General features: G+C 37.0%; 1 protein-coding gene across 2 annotated transcripts in view; it reads right to left on the bottom strand.

The window, feature by feature from the left end:
- The window catches only part of PHIP (pleckstrin homology domain interacting protein), a 121,201-nt gene that overhangs the window by 28,074 nt on the left and 75,782 nt on the right, over window positions 1–17,345 (bottom strand). For both annotated transcript variants that reach the window (XM_069851322.1, XM_069851321.1), the window contains exons 17-24: window positions 16,182–16,407; window positions 12,755–12,892; window positions 11,540–11,723; window positions 10,746–10,869; window positions 5,408–5,548; window positions 4,211–4,287; window positions 3,239–3,470; window positions 363–482 (exon numbers count right to left, since the gene is read on the bottom strand). In XM_069851322.1, the coding sequence (XP_069707423.1) occupies window positions 363–482; window positions 3,239–3,470; window positions 4,211–4,287; window positions 5,408–5,548; window positions 10,746–10,869; window positions 11,540–11,723; window positions 12,755–12,892; window positions 16,182–16,407 (1,242 nt within the window). The remainder of the gene's footprint in view (window positions 1–362; window positions 483–3,238; window positions 3,471–4,210; window positions 4,288–5,407; window positions 5,549–10,745; window positions 10,870–11,539; window positions 11,724–12,754; window positions 12,893–16,181; window positions 16,408–17,345) is intronic.

The raw sequence follows: 17,345 nt of genomic DNA, 5'->3' as shown, positions 1-17,345 counted from the left end.
GATTTCTTCCCTGTTCTTCAGCATACAAGATGCTCTACAACTACGGAGGACTAGTTTTAGTAGATAAAGCTTCTCACATAAACTGTATACACGTCAAAGAAAGAAAGATACTGAGCACAGTACAAAAAGGAATATTATTGCAACAGTATGGAAAAGTCAAAGCAACACTGTACAGAATATTTTAAGCATGGGAAAGACTAAAGGAAGTGAAAGAAAATTTTAGCCAGATCAAAGAATGTTTTGAAGAAAATCCAAAATATTCTGATATTAAATCTGTGGGAAAAGAATGCACATATGAAAATTAAAAAAAGGCAATAACAAGCTGAATGAAGCAAGAACACAGAGGGGAAAAACTGCAATACCTCATCCCCCATCTGTGGCACAAATGGGCACCGACGAGGAACAGTGTCTGTAATCCATGCTGAAGGCAGCCATTCTTCCAGCGTCAAACCATTTTCTGCCAGAACTCCCACAGCCAGTCTCTGAAGAAAAGACACACAGAAGATTAATATGAATAAACTAACATCTGGGGAAACTTGGTATTTTGGGAAGTGTTTTATTAAAAATCAACTGCCATTCCTGCAGTATATTTAATGTAACAAAGAAATTATTGCCAGCGTGAAGATAAATGTTACTTAACTGCTTACAGTAACACCAAGACCAAAACCAAAAAACTAAGTGGTCTTTTTAGTTGTAAGATTTGGTTCTTTTGGGTTTTTTTTTTCCTTTGTTTGTTTTGGGGGTAGCGGTGGGGCTCTTCTAAGACAGACTGAATTTATTAACAGTCCAGTAACTATGTCTCTTACTCAAAAAGATAAAACTGAAATATACTGTTCTCTTCAACTAAAATCACACGGTTGCCTCTGCCTGTTATAACTATACAGCAGCGTCCAATTAAGGAACCCCACAGAATGAGGAGGAAGAGATTAACAAATATAAACAGAGGTAAAGCATGTGAGAATGACTCGGACTAGGTACATACCCATTACCTACTGGCACTTTACTATAATATAATGTGCTGTGGAACTGCATTTTAAGATTGTATGTCCATATCATGTGTATGTAATGAACAAATTGCTGGTGCACACTGCACATCAACATCTAATAGGCCAGATAAAGCAGATTTTTGTTCAACCATTTAAGCAAGATTGCTTTGAAATTATCGAAAGAATCTTGTGCATGTACTGAAGGCAACCTTGGATGGTTGTAGAGAAATCCACTCTATATGGCTAGTGACAGAAGGCTCTGCGTGCCCAGACTGCAAATGCACAAAATCAAACACGGTTTCAACCAGGATGGGAACTGCTTTGAGCGCACCACTGGAGTACCAGTGGGTACCCCACAGGTAAAAGCAAACACACAGTTAACAAACAAACAAAATCAAAACAGAACCTCTCCACTGCAATAAATCACTGTCTCGGAAGGACCTTGTGGATTTTGAGGTCCGAGCATCTCTGTCTTGTGAAAAACCAATGGATGCACTGGATCAAAGCAAAGTCTGTCTAGCTTATTGGTGAACTATGGGAAGGTAGTAAGAAATAGCCTTTAAACAGAAAATCTTCTTTTATTTTAACTTCACATATTAATCACCAGTTTAAGACTCTTAGGAAGTAACGCCTGAACTCAGTTAATCATCAAGAAGAGACTAGTTCCAGTGAATTTGTCTAATAATTTCTGAAACTAAATCCTTTAGTAATTCTTCACATAACCTGATCACTTAATCAGTCGATTTGGAGATTTTCTTTGCTTTTCGGGGTGGGAGTTGAATGGGAAAAGGCTCTTTTTTGAGCTTCAAGCCTGTGTCATCAGGTGTTACATCTCACTGCTGAAGTAAACAATTTTGTATTTATTAATTTCTAAACCATTCACAATTCACAAAAGCCTTTTTATCATATCTCCTCCAAATTCTCTCCCTTCTAAAAGTCAGCCTCTGTGTCTGCCCCAAAGAAAAAATATTCTGCACCCTTTGAGCTTCCTGGGTGCTCCTTTCTTGCCCTTCTTCACTGCTTGACTTTTTGGTGCAGGGGGGATTAGAAATGTAAGCCCCATTAAATTAATTAAATTAATGTAAGCACCTTGATAGCCACGCATTAATAGGGAAGAACTATATTCATTGTCTGGTCCTCTCTTAATTCCTATGATTGTGTTCCAGGCTACAAAGATGGTCAAAAATTCATTCACCAATGGAAAGCCCTTATTTTGATTCAAGTTCAGGAATCATTAAGAACTTCTATCAGTGAGGACTTCCAGCTTCCTGCCCAGTAAGGAATGTGTAAATACCAAGATACTATTAGTATTGACACGGCAACTGATAACTGCATGCAACAAACAAAAAGTAGTCTAATCAAAGAGTAAAGACTATCACCTAGTATCCTCCACATCATACCAAAGATTCACAGCAAAGCTAATACTACGCCAACCAGAACATTAAAACAGCTGTTCTGTCATTCTGCCATCTAATGAGGGACAAAATGCTGAAATAATAATCTTAAGGAATGCTGAGGACTCCTGATCTTATAAATAAACAAAATAGTTATTTGGTTTGTTTCCCTGGGCACTGCAAAAATAGCAGCTATGAGCTCATGAAGCAATTAGCATCTCCCAGATAGAACACTTCTGGTCTCTTTAAAGAAAGAATGAAGAAACAAAGTCTTCGGATCTAACACTTAATTGAAAAACAAAACAACACACACACACATCCCCAACTACAACACACTGAAAATAACAGAAGTAATTGAAAATTTCCATGTACTGATCTAAACTGGAACAATACGGTTATATTAGAAAGGAAACAAAACAAATCGGACAACAAAATCCTGATCAAGTGAAATTCCCTTTGGTAGAAGTAGTGGCAAGCATCATGTAAGTATCATACATCATGGAACTGATAGAAAAATGACATGATTGCACAATTATGTGAGGGAGAGAGTCAGTACAGCTGAAAAAATACAAGTACATGTTATACCAATACATCCATAGAAAGGAAGTCTGAGAAAAGACAGTCTTAAGGGCATTAGAACTGTTCCTTAAATGAAATGCACCATATTTAGAAAGTGTGTCATTACAGCAACCTATCATTTGACTTACAACGAGTAAGGAGTTATCATTTATTATGAGTAAAAGTCAGGATGTGTTTTCAAATTAGACAATACTAAGTTGTATGTATAACTGAATTATTAATCTAATACTTTCTGAGACGGTAGAAGTGAGCATTCTTAATATACAAAGAACATCTAACCTTTTGTTTTCTCTCTTTGGGTTTCCTCTTCTTTGGTGATGTTGATGGTCCATCTTTCTCCTCAATCCCTTTTTTCCTTTCCTTTTTAATTTGCTTCTTTTGTTTTTCAGGTCCTTCTTCATCCTCTGAACTACTTTCTGCTTTCTTTGTTTTAATTTTAGGAATTTTCTTTGGTGGTTGTAAATTGATTCCTGCATCTGCCGTCCAGTCAGAATAATCACTAGAGTAGTCACTATGGAACGATACACCACAGAAAAATCCCCAAAATTAAAGAATAAAAGTTAAAAAGCAAGTCAGAGTGCATTCAATTATATCGTATAATCCAGTACAAGATTAGACTTAACAGACTAGATAACTACGATATTTCAATAGTTAAAATCCAGCGTCTAAAAGCCTGTACTTATCTACAACTTAAAAGTTAGTAAAACAAAAGCTTTGAGATCATTCATCCTTGCAAGGATTAACTTCTGGCATCACTAGGAGCAAATTCAGTTTACTTGGTCAATTCAAGCTATTACATGTTTAAGGCTGGACATTGTTCTCAGGACTTCAGGTTTTTAATAGCTTTGAACAAAAATAATATGCTAAAGAAGAAACAAAGGATGGATTGAAGCCACTTCAATCTTTGCTGCCTAACTTCAAACCAAGGGTCAGCAGAGGCAGTCACACAGCTCAGACTGACAGTCAAAGGAAACTGCTACCACATGCTTGAAGTTTGCACATGCCAGCAAAGAATTACCCTCCTGCAAAACCAAACTGGAAACAATTCTGCTTCTCACAAACAAGGATGAAGCCTTCCCTAAATTTTTGTTAACAATACAGCTGAAAAGTAAATCCTGAAAGTTTTAAGGTTTTCTTCATCTTTTCTTCTGAATGTACACAAGTTTTAATTAATACTTATCCACTACTTACAGATAAATTGACTCAAAATTTATCAGCAGTACTTTTCACTGTAAGTATACTGTCACTTACCTAGAACTACCATCACTGTGCCACGCTCTTTCATCATCCTCTGATGTTCCACCACTGGCAACAACAACTTCCCCTTCCTAATGGAGTGGGTGAAGGAAGGTAGCAGGGAAAAAGAAAGCATTTTCTTTGAAATTCAGAAAAATTATAATACATGCAAATATGACTAAGACTTTTCTGGGCTTTATATATGTTATAAACATAGAGCATAACAAAAGCTTCTTACTGCTAAAAAAGAATTTTACTTTGTAGATAGTTAGTTTACATCAATGGACTTAATTAAATGAAAAGAAGTAAGAAAAAATCTGCGCCTGGACAGACACACAGCACAGAGCAACAGTTACTCCTGTACATAATTTACATATTCTTATTATTCATTCTTCTACTGTAGCTACAGAAGCAGAGAATGGTTGAGGATGGAAAAGAACTCCAGAGGTTCTCCCGTATGAGGAAAGGCTGAGAGAGTTGGGATTGTTCAGCCTGGAGAAGAGCAGGCTCTGGGAAGACAATAAAGTGACATTCCAGTACCTGAAGGGGTTATAGGAAAGCCAGGGAGGGACTGTTTACAAGGGCGTGGACTGATAGGATGAGAGGGGATGGCTTAAAATTGGAGGGGGAAAGATTTAGATTAGACATTAGGAAGAAATTCTTCACAATGAGAGTGATGAGGCACTCCAACAGGTTGCCCAGAGAAGTTGTGGCTGCCCCATCCCTGGACGTGTTCAAGACCAGGCTGGATGGGGCCGTGAGCAGCTTGGTTGTGGTGGAAGGTGTCCCTGCCCATGGCAGGGGGGTTGGAAGTGGATGATCTTAAAGGTCCCTTCCAACCCAAACCATTCTATGATTCTCCCTGTTCAAGCAGGGCCGCCTACAGCAGTGATCATACTTGGTAGGCCACATGTGCCATACTGATTAGGTGCACAAATATAGGGAATATTTAACCTTGCACACATATACTTTGCAAATTGGCCTTACAAACAAGCATTTCTGCCTTTTGTCAATTACTATTTAGTCAAAACTGAACACATGCAACAGCATGAGAAAAGCTAATTCAACATCGTTTTTAAAGGAGATGAAAGAAAACGCACAATGAAAAACGTAACCTGAATTTCCACTAGAAACAATGTTTAATTAGCTGAAGCAGGAGCTTAACAAGTAGAAACGGAATATATAAAATTGTCTAATGAATAAGGATCTTACATCTGAGGAACTGTGTCCATTTTCTAACTCTTCAGCAGGCCTTACAGGTTCTTCTACTGCGTATCTTGTACGGTAATTGTGCTGATTAGCTTGCTGCTTTTTCGAGTCACTAGTGTCTAGTAAATGGTCATGAGAATGGTTCTGCAAAGATACAAGTCGAAATACAGAATTATTGAGTACATATTTTATTAATATATAACGTCTTCTTTAATAATAGTAGCCAGAAAGCAACTATTGCAGTAGCAAAAAAATACAAATTTCAACATCACAAAATTCAAAACAGGAGACAAGTGCAATACTAAATTGCTGCTGAAGAAAACACTCCACATACACAGTTAAACATAAGCACCAAGCAGTTCAGTATATTCTGAAAATAATTAAATTTCTTCAGAGATATAATAGAAAAAGTATTTTTAATTATTAAAACTCTTCAGTTTCTACAAGGTACACAGCAGTTAACTACTAATAGGCTGCTAACAGCAGCTCTTAACAGCTCAAAATTACATTTAAAATGACCAGAGGAAAGCAGACTCTCAACAGAGAACTCCAGAGCATTTTGTTTTGCAACTGAGGGGTTGGATCTGTTAGAAAAGAGTCCCATACAGTCATACATCCCTTAGCACACAGAGGTGACTGTTAGCAAGTGAAGGCCTTTAAATGGCACAATGATGCGTGGAAGAGTTCAAATGAATGAGTCAGTTGGAAAGAATTCGAGTTCTTATAAAGCTTAGAAGAATGAAATAAGGCTGTAATTAAGAAACACTTCACACTCTAGCATAAAGAGATTTTGTTCCTCCTGTAGAATATACATAATACAAAGACTTGCTCTCCATACGAAGTGTGTAATCTTGTATTAGTCCCCAGCCTTCAGCAAAAAAACCCAAGAGCTACAATCTCAATTTCAAGAGTTCTGTCTGCTTGTACCTATTCCTTTTGAATTTTTTTTCTTTTGTAGGAAAGAGATGATCTTTCCTATCAAGTATGATGAAAGTTGGTTCATGAGGTAATATTTTCTCTAAAAAAGAATTGTACTAAAACTAGGGTAAGCAGCGGTATCTAAGATTTTGGTTTTCCATAGCCAGAAAAGTTTTCATTGAAATGCTGAACGCTGGTAGTTAGAGCTTTTCTCCTACCCTCCCTGTTAAAAGATACAGGGCTTTTTCAGATGTGACTGCAACAGTTCAGCAGTGCAGGCCCACACATTGATCTGTACATTAGTTTTCACCGAAGCACATAAGACAAATATGAAACTGCTCTCTTCAATAAGCACTGGGTTTCTGTTGTTTTGTCCGGTGAATTCAAGTGGGGAAGCTACCATTGACACCGCAGCTACCAGAAACACTGCTAATGAAACTGCTCAGCAATCAGCATTTTAACACTGCCCAAGACATTTGAGACCTGGGACATTCCTCCTCCTGGATTCAAACTGGCAGCACAAACCAGATCCACTCCAGCTGCTCTGACCGGACCCTGAACAGCTCCAAGGCAGCCCTAAGACTAGTGGCTCAGCCCATCACACAGCCTTCTGCCCTCAGCCTCCTGGGGCTGCTCACTTCTTGTCAAGCTCTCAGGATTCATTGCTGAAGCAAAGGTCACAAAAGCAAGCACTACAGCAACTCATTTCTGCTACTGAATTGTGACTTTTTTTATGAAGCCCATCTGCTTCTTAGCATAATGAAATGCAGTATGAGGAAGCACGGACAGACTAAAATCACATAAGTGCAATGGAAGAAATTAATCAATAGTCAATAATGAGGACATATTTTGCAGAAACTACATTACAGCCCAACTGTAATGCTCATGTCTCATTCCCTAGAAACAAAACTCCTAAAAATGTACATACCTGTTCCCATTCAGAGGTGAGAGTTCTTGAATAGTTATTATAAGTATAGCTTTTCTCTACTTATATTAGAACTATGGACCCTTGGAAAACTGAAGTGCTTTGCATTATTCTGATTTTAGAAAGAGCTTTTTTTGCAGTTCAGAGCTCGAGGAAACACCCTCCCCAGCCCCCACCATTTCTTCATGGGAGCAAGTAACATCACTGTATGAATACTGGACAATAGTGATGCCAAAGCATAATAAATTGTTTCAGGAGAATGGAGTTAAAAAAAAAACAAACCAAAACCGCAAATAGTTATCCATAAATAGCAGAATGACGGAATGATTGAAACTGGAAAGGACTTCTGGATGTCACATTGTCCAGCCCCACTGCTCAAGCAGGAACCAGAAAAGGGTCTCCTTTCAGTTGCAAGGGAACAGTAGTAAATATTATTTTGTCATTATTATACGAACAGAACTCATACATTTTGAAAGCTGGTGTAAAAATTAGTATTTCTTACTGGCATGAATATAACTGAATTTGCATATGAGGACAATGCTTCAATACAGCCCTGTTTACTCTGTCCCCAGACCAGCTGACAGAACTGTAGATACTGTAGAAAGACACCTTCTGGAATTCTTGATGCTGTAATTCTTAGGTCTACAGATTACTAGAAGATAAAGTTAACCCCTCTATTTTGTTTGAGGTGTTTCCCATCTCCTCCAGATTACAAATTCTCTCATTAAAACCATAAGAATTCACTATACAACACAAAAAGACTGTAGCTTCACAGCACTCTTGTAAAATAACTGTCAAGGTTTCAGTATGCCTACTGCATGCACTCAAGAAAAAGCAAGGTTTACACAGTACTTTCCAGTTCTATCATCAAACTAACACAGCTTATATTTAAAGTCACACAGTCACTGTAAAGAACAGCAACATAAGAGCTGCTATAAGTAAAGTTACTTTAGAAATATCACGCAACAGTTTTTGGATTCCAGTCAGTCTTGCTTCTCTTTCCAGGTGTTTATTTGATTTTATTACGGAAACTACAGAAGATGACAATCCCCATTCACCATCACTATTGTTCAGACACTACTGAGAAAGTGTTGCTCATGCTAACCATAAGCAATGATGAAACTTGCTAAATTCTGAGCTGTTTATTTAACTGGGAGACTCAATCACTTGGGATCAAACACCCTTCTCCTCTTGCAAATCTGCTTATTTAAAGCCCGTTTGATATCTACTCATTTCTGAATCCCAAGATTTATCTCAAGGGATCTGAATTAGTGTACCTAACAACGCAATTCCTCCAAAAAGAGACAAATCTAATGAAGAATAAACCATGGAAGAATATGAGATTTATTTGTCCCAAGATGCCATAGAAAAGTATCCTATAGAGTTTAAGAAGGATTTACTTAAATGTTCTGAAGGTGCTGCTGAATTCAGCAATAATTTCTGTCCAGAAAATTTACTGACATACTCAAGTGCAGAAACCATGACTGTCCGCTTTCTGCTGTATTTCCTCGGGGCAAAGACAGGGGTGACTAAAGGATTTACCAAGTTCTCTCTCCCTCGCATTCTGGGCATCAGAATCCAGATCTCAGACCCTCCAATGACTGAGTTATATGAAAGACACATTCTTCTCTAGGTAAATAAATTAAACTGAAGAGAGATTTTCCTAAGCTACCTTTTGCTCTAAGGGATTTTAAGGGCATAAATATCCATTCTCAAAATATAGGGCTCAAAAGGATCCAGTGCTACCTTTAGGGTTCAGGGATTAAAAAATTTCTCCTGAGAAATATTTTCAAAATCATCCATATTAAGTTTATTTGTTTCAAAGATATAATAAAAGTAATAGCCAAAACCAAAATGCTGGACCACTGACCCTACTCTGCTATTTTTATATCATAGTAATATTTTAGGAAAATTGTAACCCAATTAGACATTTATGGATAGGTTGGTGGGAATTCACATTGTCAGAGGGTCTTTCCTGATATTCTGTTATTTCATTAATGAGTCTGTCATGGCCTCCTACAAAACCATAAGTAGCGTAGAGCTTCTTCCCTCCATATACAAAAAAACCTTCAAGATACACTGAAAAAAATATTGTTTGCTTTATCTTGAGCAAACACACTCAATGTTGGTGACTGACATTAGCATATTGGTATCATTTTTTAAGATAGCAATGCATACAATTTTAATACAAAAAATAAACTGAAGAAAAATTGAAGAAATTTACTAGAGAAATAGGAAATTACTAGGGAACTGTTTGGGGATCAGGGAGTGATAATTTCTTTTTTTTTTTTTAAAAACTTTTGAAAACTTAAGAGGAGCATAAAAAAAGAAGCAAAAACGAACACTCAAATTCAGGCTCAAATAGAAACTTGCACATCTCAAATTTACTTTCTACTGCATAGAAAAATTAATCCATCATTATGAAAAAAGCACTACTAAGCATCTGAAATTTACTTATTTTCAGATTGCTTTTGGCCTCAGTCTCTTCCTCACCAAGAAAGTGAATAAAAAACAGCACAGGCATTAAGCATGGTGCTCTGATAAAGTTAAGAGCTGCAGATTCTTTTGTATACTTTAAAAAAATATTTTATTTATTCATTTTTCCACCTTGAACCCCATAAGTGATTTTAACTTTTCAGCAGACAATTTGCAGGCGTTCTTGAAGGCCTGTGTTTTACTAAGCTTTCAATTAAGGGTGGAATACTGTCATCTAGAAGGGTAGTGTACCAACACCCAAATCATGGGTTCCTTACAGTTACTTAAAATATACTTCCTTTACTACAAAATATATTTGGTTATTTAGCTACAAAGATAAGACTAATCTATAACAAACAAGGCAAATATATTGTATATTTACAAAAATAAACTTCCTTTATATTTTCTTAACAACATAAAGGCACAAGATTATGTTTTTTGCAAATTATATGAAAACATCAAGTCAGTTACAACAATTGCATTATTAATACAACCTATTCCCTTCTATTTAATCTATCCTATTTTCCTCTTTTCTGAAAAATGCACTCCAGCTCTGGCGAAAAGCATGAGTTGGAAATAACCAGTACAAAACCACAATGTGATTATTACGGTAGAATGACAGAAAATAACCTATCCTGTATTTGGAGATATATTTAAATGTGTTAAGGTTAAGAACCAAGACCTGAATTTCAATCAAAACTTTGCACAGAACAGTATCAAACAGCAGACAACAGTGGCAGACAGTACAAATTAGTAGCAATAGACCCCTTACAGCAAATCATATCCCTAACACCAGATATGAAGGGCTTTTCACTTAAGGGGTTCTAAAAGCACACCCCATCATTTATTCAGAACATAGCCAAACTTCAGAGACATGCTTCCGCATTCTGGGGCGGTAAACAAATTGCTGTACCCTTGGCTTTTAAATTTAAAGCTGAGAAGAGTAATGTAAATTTATGTGGCCAAGCACATCGAATTACATTACATGCCTCTTACTGGGATAAGGTACAAGTGACTATTTACCTTAGAGAAAGTGGGTATTTTGTTTTCCTTCTGAATGTGACTTGTTATATGTTTTCTTTTCTCTTCTGATCGATATACCTTTATTTCTTCTTCTCCTTTTGCTGTTCTCCACTCTTCCTGCCTACTAAAAAAAGAAAATTGAGGTGTTAACTTTAAAGCAAAATACTACAACTGAGAGGATCTATTCCAAATCAAGGAATAAATATTCAACATTTATAACATTATTTGAATAGTAGTTTTTCTCTTTACCGTCAGAATGGGGCTACAAAATTACCCCCTCTCAGCAAAGTAAGATTTCAATCTTATTTAAAAAGCTACAGCAGTTTACATTTTATTGTGGCTAGGAGGGTTTTTTGATTTATTGCTGTAAGCATTCATCACAAGAGCTAATTACTGAATGAAATCAAGTTCCAGTGTGGAAATAAAAATTGACCTCAGGCACCTAATATATTAGGGTCAGTGTCCCAGCAGTAAAGTGTCATATAATGCCAGGGACAAATAAAGTAAACGGATACTGAAATATTATGCTCCAGGTCAGAACACATCAAGGCAGCTAGATACCATCGCATATACAAGCTAAATTTTTATTCATATACTTCTATAATTCCAAAATTTTTCAAGTGACATGCAAATAAAAACTCATTTCAAACTGAAACCGATTTTATAAGAAATGTGAGACCAGAGAATAGGTAAATACTACACAAATAGTTCCATGACAATGTGAATACCAAAACTGTGCAATTTAATTTAGTTTACCAAAACTAGAATTCATTGCAAACTTGGCCTACGTTTACCTGGCCACACCAGAAGACAGTTCAGGCACTACAACCCTTCGACTCCAAGCCACAAGGTCCCGCTCAGTAGCTATTTCACTTCTGGGTGCATTGCTATGCATCTGACGCACACCTTCAATTTGTCCGCTACGTCTTAATCCTATATTTGGTGGTGAATGTACTTCTGAGGTAGAACTTACAGATCCTAAAATGTAAAAAGGTACAGTTGTTCTTGATCTGAAACTTTAAAGGAAGCATTTAAGAAAAAAAACAAATCTCAAAAATAAGAGGGAAAAATCTTAATCTATTACTTCAAAAGAAATCAAATATTAACTTAATGTAACAATTCAAGCAATTTCTACAGTCACCACAATATGCACACACTGAAATAGCCACTGGGCTCCAGTACTCTGTTTAAAAATTCACACTGAAAAGGAGCAGATGTATCAAGAATCTGAAGCAAAGTACATGTTTCATTGGTTTGCTTTTATTTAAAAATGCTTTTGAAAATATTTAGGCAAGCATTATTGACTATTGCTGCTGTCTATATCTCCATTATTAAACAGCAAGTTACCTCACTGCATTCCTTAGATAGTCTTCTACCTTTAAAAAAAATAAAGCCACAACACTGGATATTATTAGGAACCCAAGCTGTAAGATTTACAGACAAGAAGTTTAAATGGTGAAAAGATTAAAAAAACCCCACACCATACAAACCAAACCAAAACCATACCACATGTGCAAGATCCTTCAGGCACCTATGCCGTAGCAAAATTTCAACATTCTACCACATCCTTCCACACACAAACTATTCTTGCTTATTCAGGTGGATTGACAACCATGATTTTTTTAAGCATTAAAAGCTACTGTGTAATCACACTGAAACGTGGAACAGCTGTACTGAGAAACAAGCAGATCACCCCCCTTTCCTCTCTCGTATTTCATTATTTGAGAAAATTCAGATTTCAATCAAGCAGATGGCTAATTCCAGACAAAACAGTCAAGTAGTTACTTTTAAGGGAACAGTTGCTGTAAATTCCCTGAGTAAGCAGTCAATAACTTTAAGAAAGAAATCTGTAATGTTAAGAATCCCAAGATTTTGCAGAAAGGTAAAAAAAAGACACAAAAGCTCCATATCTCCTTTATAGCAGTTTGACAAAACGCACAAATCATGTTATTTCCAACTCTCAGCTGTTTCAATGGAAAAGCCACAACAGCCATCCCCCATGAACCCACCTCTGCTTATCCGGCTGGTACTACTGGTTCCTGCCTCCCCAGAACGTCTCTGGTCCTGCTCTTGCTGAAGTCTTTGAATCATGCTATCCAATGGACTAACTTCTTGATTTGCTTGTTGACTAAGAACTTGATTCAACCCTGTGTAGTACAATATACCAGAGAACAACACAGGAATGTTAATTTGAAGAACCAAATGTTCCAAACAACTAATCTTAAAACTTAAAATTACAGGTGTAAGTATGGGCTAATGCATATATTTGTAACAGCCATTTTTTCAACAGGATAACTTAATATCTTGAGAGCATTATACTTTCCGGAGTAGGGTCAAGATGATCACATCCCATTCCTAATAAAAGTTGAAATTCAATCAAATGCCAGCAAGTCACACAAGCTTAATTACATTCATTGTTTGTCAGTTAAGTCAATGTAAATTGTTCACAAGCTTGCTTAGCCTGCCCGAAATGCATTATGAAACACTTCAGTATAAGCTTAACAAAAAATGTAGATCAAAAAGGGTTAATAGAATTAGGAAAGAATTATCTATACTAGAGAATACCAAGCAGTAATAATGCTTGATTGAGTTCCACATAGGCATAATGATGACACAGGTTAAGTAATGCTAATTTCTTCTGGTATGAAAAACAGTCAAGAAACCTCCTTTTGGGTCAGTATCTTCAATAAAAGACAGGAAATAATTCTCACAGAAGTGATTACAAGGCGATAATACTGTTCCTGTGCAGCAAACAAAATACACAGCATCTAAGCATAAACAACACAAAACCTCTTTTCATACTCACAATGGTCACAAAAAATTATAGGTATGGGGAAAAAGGCAAGAGTGGCAGTACTGGTTTGGAAAGGAAGTCAGATTCCTCCTCAAGGAATAGTTAGATGGTGGAGTGGAGTAGTGGGAAGCTTTGGTCAAGAGAAGCAGAACTTGCAAAACTTTGTAATGAGGGTTGACAATGTTCAAAGAAACAAGCTACAAAAATCATGTTTCCCACATGATTTCAAAAAGGTATCAAGAGTAAAAATTGCACTTTGCAAGATAAAAGACAAGCTTACAGTAATTGTGCTATGAAATGAAGAGCTCTGATTAGGTGGGCTAGACAAAAGTAGCCATGCCTTAATAGATAATGGTATGCAGAAAGAACAGAAATACTTAAGATCATGCTCTCAGGATTTCAGTGTTATTGTAGCTGAAGTGAATTTCCCTAAAGCAGCAGAAGCTTAGAATCATGGAATCATTCACAGCTGGATGTTTTCTGACTCACATAGTGAGACAGATTTATTTGGTGATCTCACGAGCAGAGATATTGTCTACTGAAATCAATGGGAACGCTACTAATAACCCAAGAATTATCTTAAATAAGTAAGCTGCTACCTAAACAAAACGGGTTTTATAGATCTAGCTTGTGAGATTTTGTCTTTGCAAGTAACAGCAAGTTGAGCAAGTTGTTCTTGTTTTCTTAAATGGAAACAAAGACACTAGTATATATTTGACTTTTTTCAAAACATCTAGTTTAAAAGAGCTCTGTGTATATCTGAGGAGTAAATCAAGCATGATTAATTCTTCCTACTCATATAAGCCCCTATAGAAAACTTCACAAGAAATAAAATGCCTGTGCTTTAAGAGATCCATCAAATCCGACAATAAAGTTCCAGAAAGAAATGGAGCTTCCTTAGTGGAAGGGAACATATGAATTACGTGAACACAGCTGAACTCTGTGTTCTACTTATATTGTTGCTAAACTGTAAAGAGGTAGAAAAATGTCTTCTGTCCCTCCACAATCTCTCTTGGCTCTCTAACTGCCTGGTTGATGGTTTTCTGCTATAAAAATAAATGCTATGGACATCATCTTCCTACAGGCATTCATGTGTCACACAGCCACACCATTAAATTTAATATTGTTGGTTCTGTGCGCAGAGTCTGACTTGTTTCACTGGAGATTGTGCCCAGCACATCATCAAATTTGCACAATTTCAGAACGTCGTGGATCCATGCTGTAATCATAACAAAGTAAAATTGCATCCTTCCTTGGAAATATAATTTAGTTTCAAAGCCACTAGCTAAAAAGTTAAGAGATAAAACGTTGCATACATTCACCAGTGAGGATTTTTTCCTTTTTATAGTTGTTTCTCAGGTATCCTTTCTTCCTATAATTTTGGAGGAAATGCTCTTTAAGTATTTTAATTATTCAGTGGCTTATAATCCTCTAGATTATAAATAAGGACATGGAGATATTTTGTTAACAATACCATTAGCTAAGCTTCCTGAAACGACTACACACCACAGGCTTAAGTATGGTCTACCTGTAAGGCAGTACTTACAGATACAATCAGTTTTTCCATATTTTAAATACTTAACAACGCTTATCTTGAAAACATTTAAAGCTACTTTCAGCAGTCACTGATTGCTTATTTATACTAACAGTGAGCTAGTGACTCTTTAGCCTGGAGAAGTGGAGGCTGAGGAGAGACCTCACTGCTCTCTACAACTACCTGAAAGGAGGTTGTGGAGAGGAGGGTGCTGGCCTCTTCTCCCAAGTGACAGGGGACAGGACAAGAGGGAATGGCTTCAAGCTCCGCCAGGGGAGGTTTAGGCTGGACATTAGGAAAAAATTCTTCACAGAAAGGGTCATTGGGAACTGGCAGAGGCTGCCCAGGGAGGCGGTTGAGTCACCTTCCCTGGAGGTGTTTAAGGCACGGGTGGACAAGGTGCTAAGGGGCATGGTGTAATGTCTGATAGGAATGGTTGGACTTGATGATCCGGTGGGTCTCTTCCAACCTGGTTATTCTATAATTCTATGATAACAAGTAGGCGCTGTTTTCAAATCCCCACTCACGTGGGCCACACTTGGGTAGCCACTGGCCCAAAATACACAGGGTCCCCCATGTTGTGTGCATGCAGAATACAACTTCCAAGGAACTTCCTACATTTTGTATCCTCATCAAGTATTCAGACTTCTCTAACCAAACCTATCAAAGCTTGAGTTGAATGACTGCCTTCATCTAAAGAGGTAAAGGATTTTGCAGGTTTTGGGCATCCTCTCATTCTTCTCTCCTTGTAGGTGTTCCCTCTTCCAACTGACCTGTGGAAGATCAGTCTATTTCCTTTTTCAGAAGTAGGAAATCTCACCCCAAAGAGATAAATTGAAAGCTCACTCAGCATCATACACTGTTCCAATAATGAAATAAGCTCCAAGCTAACTGGTTTTAAAGCATCAACTGTACTGACTTGATCAATGACAATACTGGAAGTAAAATTGTCATAAGCCATCACAGCCAAGGACACTGCAATTCTTCCACACCACATGAACTACTATGCCCAGAAATTAAGAAAAAGGACAAAGTGAAAGGGAAGGTGTAGAACACCTGCATAGGCTACTAGATAGGCTACTGTGTAGTGAAGCGAAATTTTCCATACCTGAAGATGTCACTCCCATCTGAGGAATAAGCTGTTCCTCCCTGCAGTTCTCACGACCAGGAACCAGTCTTTGATACCTTGCAGGATGAGGGTTGCCATCCACATCAACCAAAAATGGGGGAGGCATAAGGTGTGGAGCCTGCTGTGTCTGTTCATCCAGGACAAAGTTGTTGGCATCACGGATAAGGGGCCGATAATCACTATGAAAGAACATCTGATCTGCTATCTGTAAACAAAGTCATTTTGTAATTTTTTTAAGGAACTGATTAAAAATAAAAAGACCATACAGATGATAACTACCAAAAAGTATTTTTAACAATACCACTCGTGGTCACTTTTTGCAAAAACAAGGTTATAAGCTGACCTGTTTATCTCAGTTTAAAGGGGAAAAATTAATGACTGCAAAGTACTTTTTTCCCCCAGTACTCCTTTTCTATAGCACACTGTAAGGAGAATAATCCACATTTTAGGGTGGGGAGCATTTAAAGAAAAAGGGAATAGGACAATATTTAACTGCTTGAAGATATTTGACCAAACACAGCATAGACATATTTAATATCTTATAAATTTTCTTCCACATTCCAAACATACGAATACATATTCCAACAATGAAAACTGTTACAGGAGCTATGGTGTAGGAAGAGGAGGAATAGGAAAATATTTAACTCATCACATCATTGCCAAATATTTTAACATCAGCAGCCAAACACACATATTCCTACTATAATGCTAGGTATTTTTAAAAGTTGCAGTAGATAAAATAAAGCTGATTTAAAGTTGAATTTTTCAGGTTCAAAGTTTTCTTTATTATTTCAGTCCACCTGCTCATAATTTATCCTTGATGACTTTCCACAGACACTCAAGACTGAGGAATGCTTCTGTCCAAATAGTATCTAAAAAAGCTTATGCTTCATCCCTTGCTGGCACATGCATCTCAATATCATGCAATCAAAGATACTGAACAGCAAGGAGAAAAGAGGAGAACAGAAGACACTACTACCTACAGGCAAGCAAATCCCTTGGCAGCTCATGTGCTCAGTTTAACTATGATCAAGTAAAAATAAAATCATAAAATCATCATTCACATAAATTAGTTTTCCAGTGCAGTATAAAAAATTATTAAACAATTGAGTCAAGGCATAGAGATCTCAAACAAAGTCTTTA

Source organism: Phaenicophaeus curvirostris, chromosome 2, assembly GCF_032191515.1.
Source record: "Phaenicophaeus curvirostris isolate KB17595 chromosome 2, BPBGC_Pcur_1.0, whole genome shotgun sequence".
NCBI lineage: Eukaryota > Metazoa > Chordata > Aves > Cuculiformes > Cuculidae > Phaenicophaeus > Phaenicophaeus curvirostris.
This window is presented reverse-complemented; position numbering and strand designations above follow the sequence as displayed.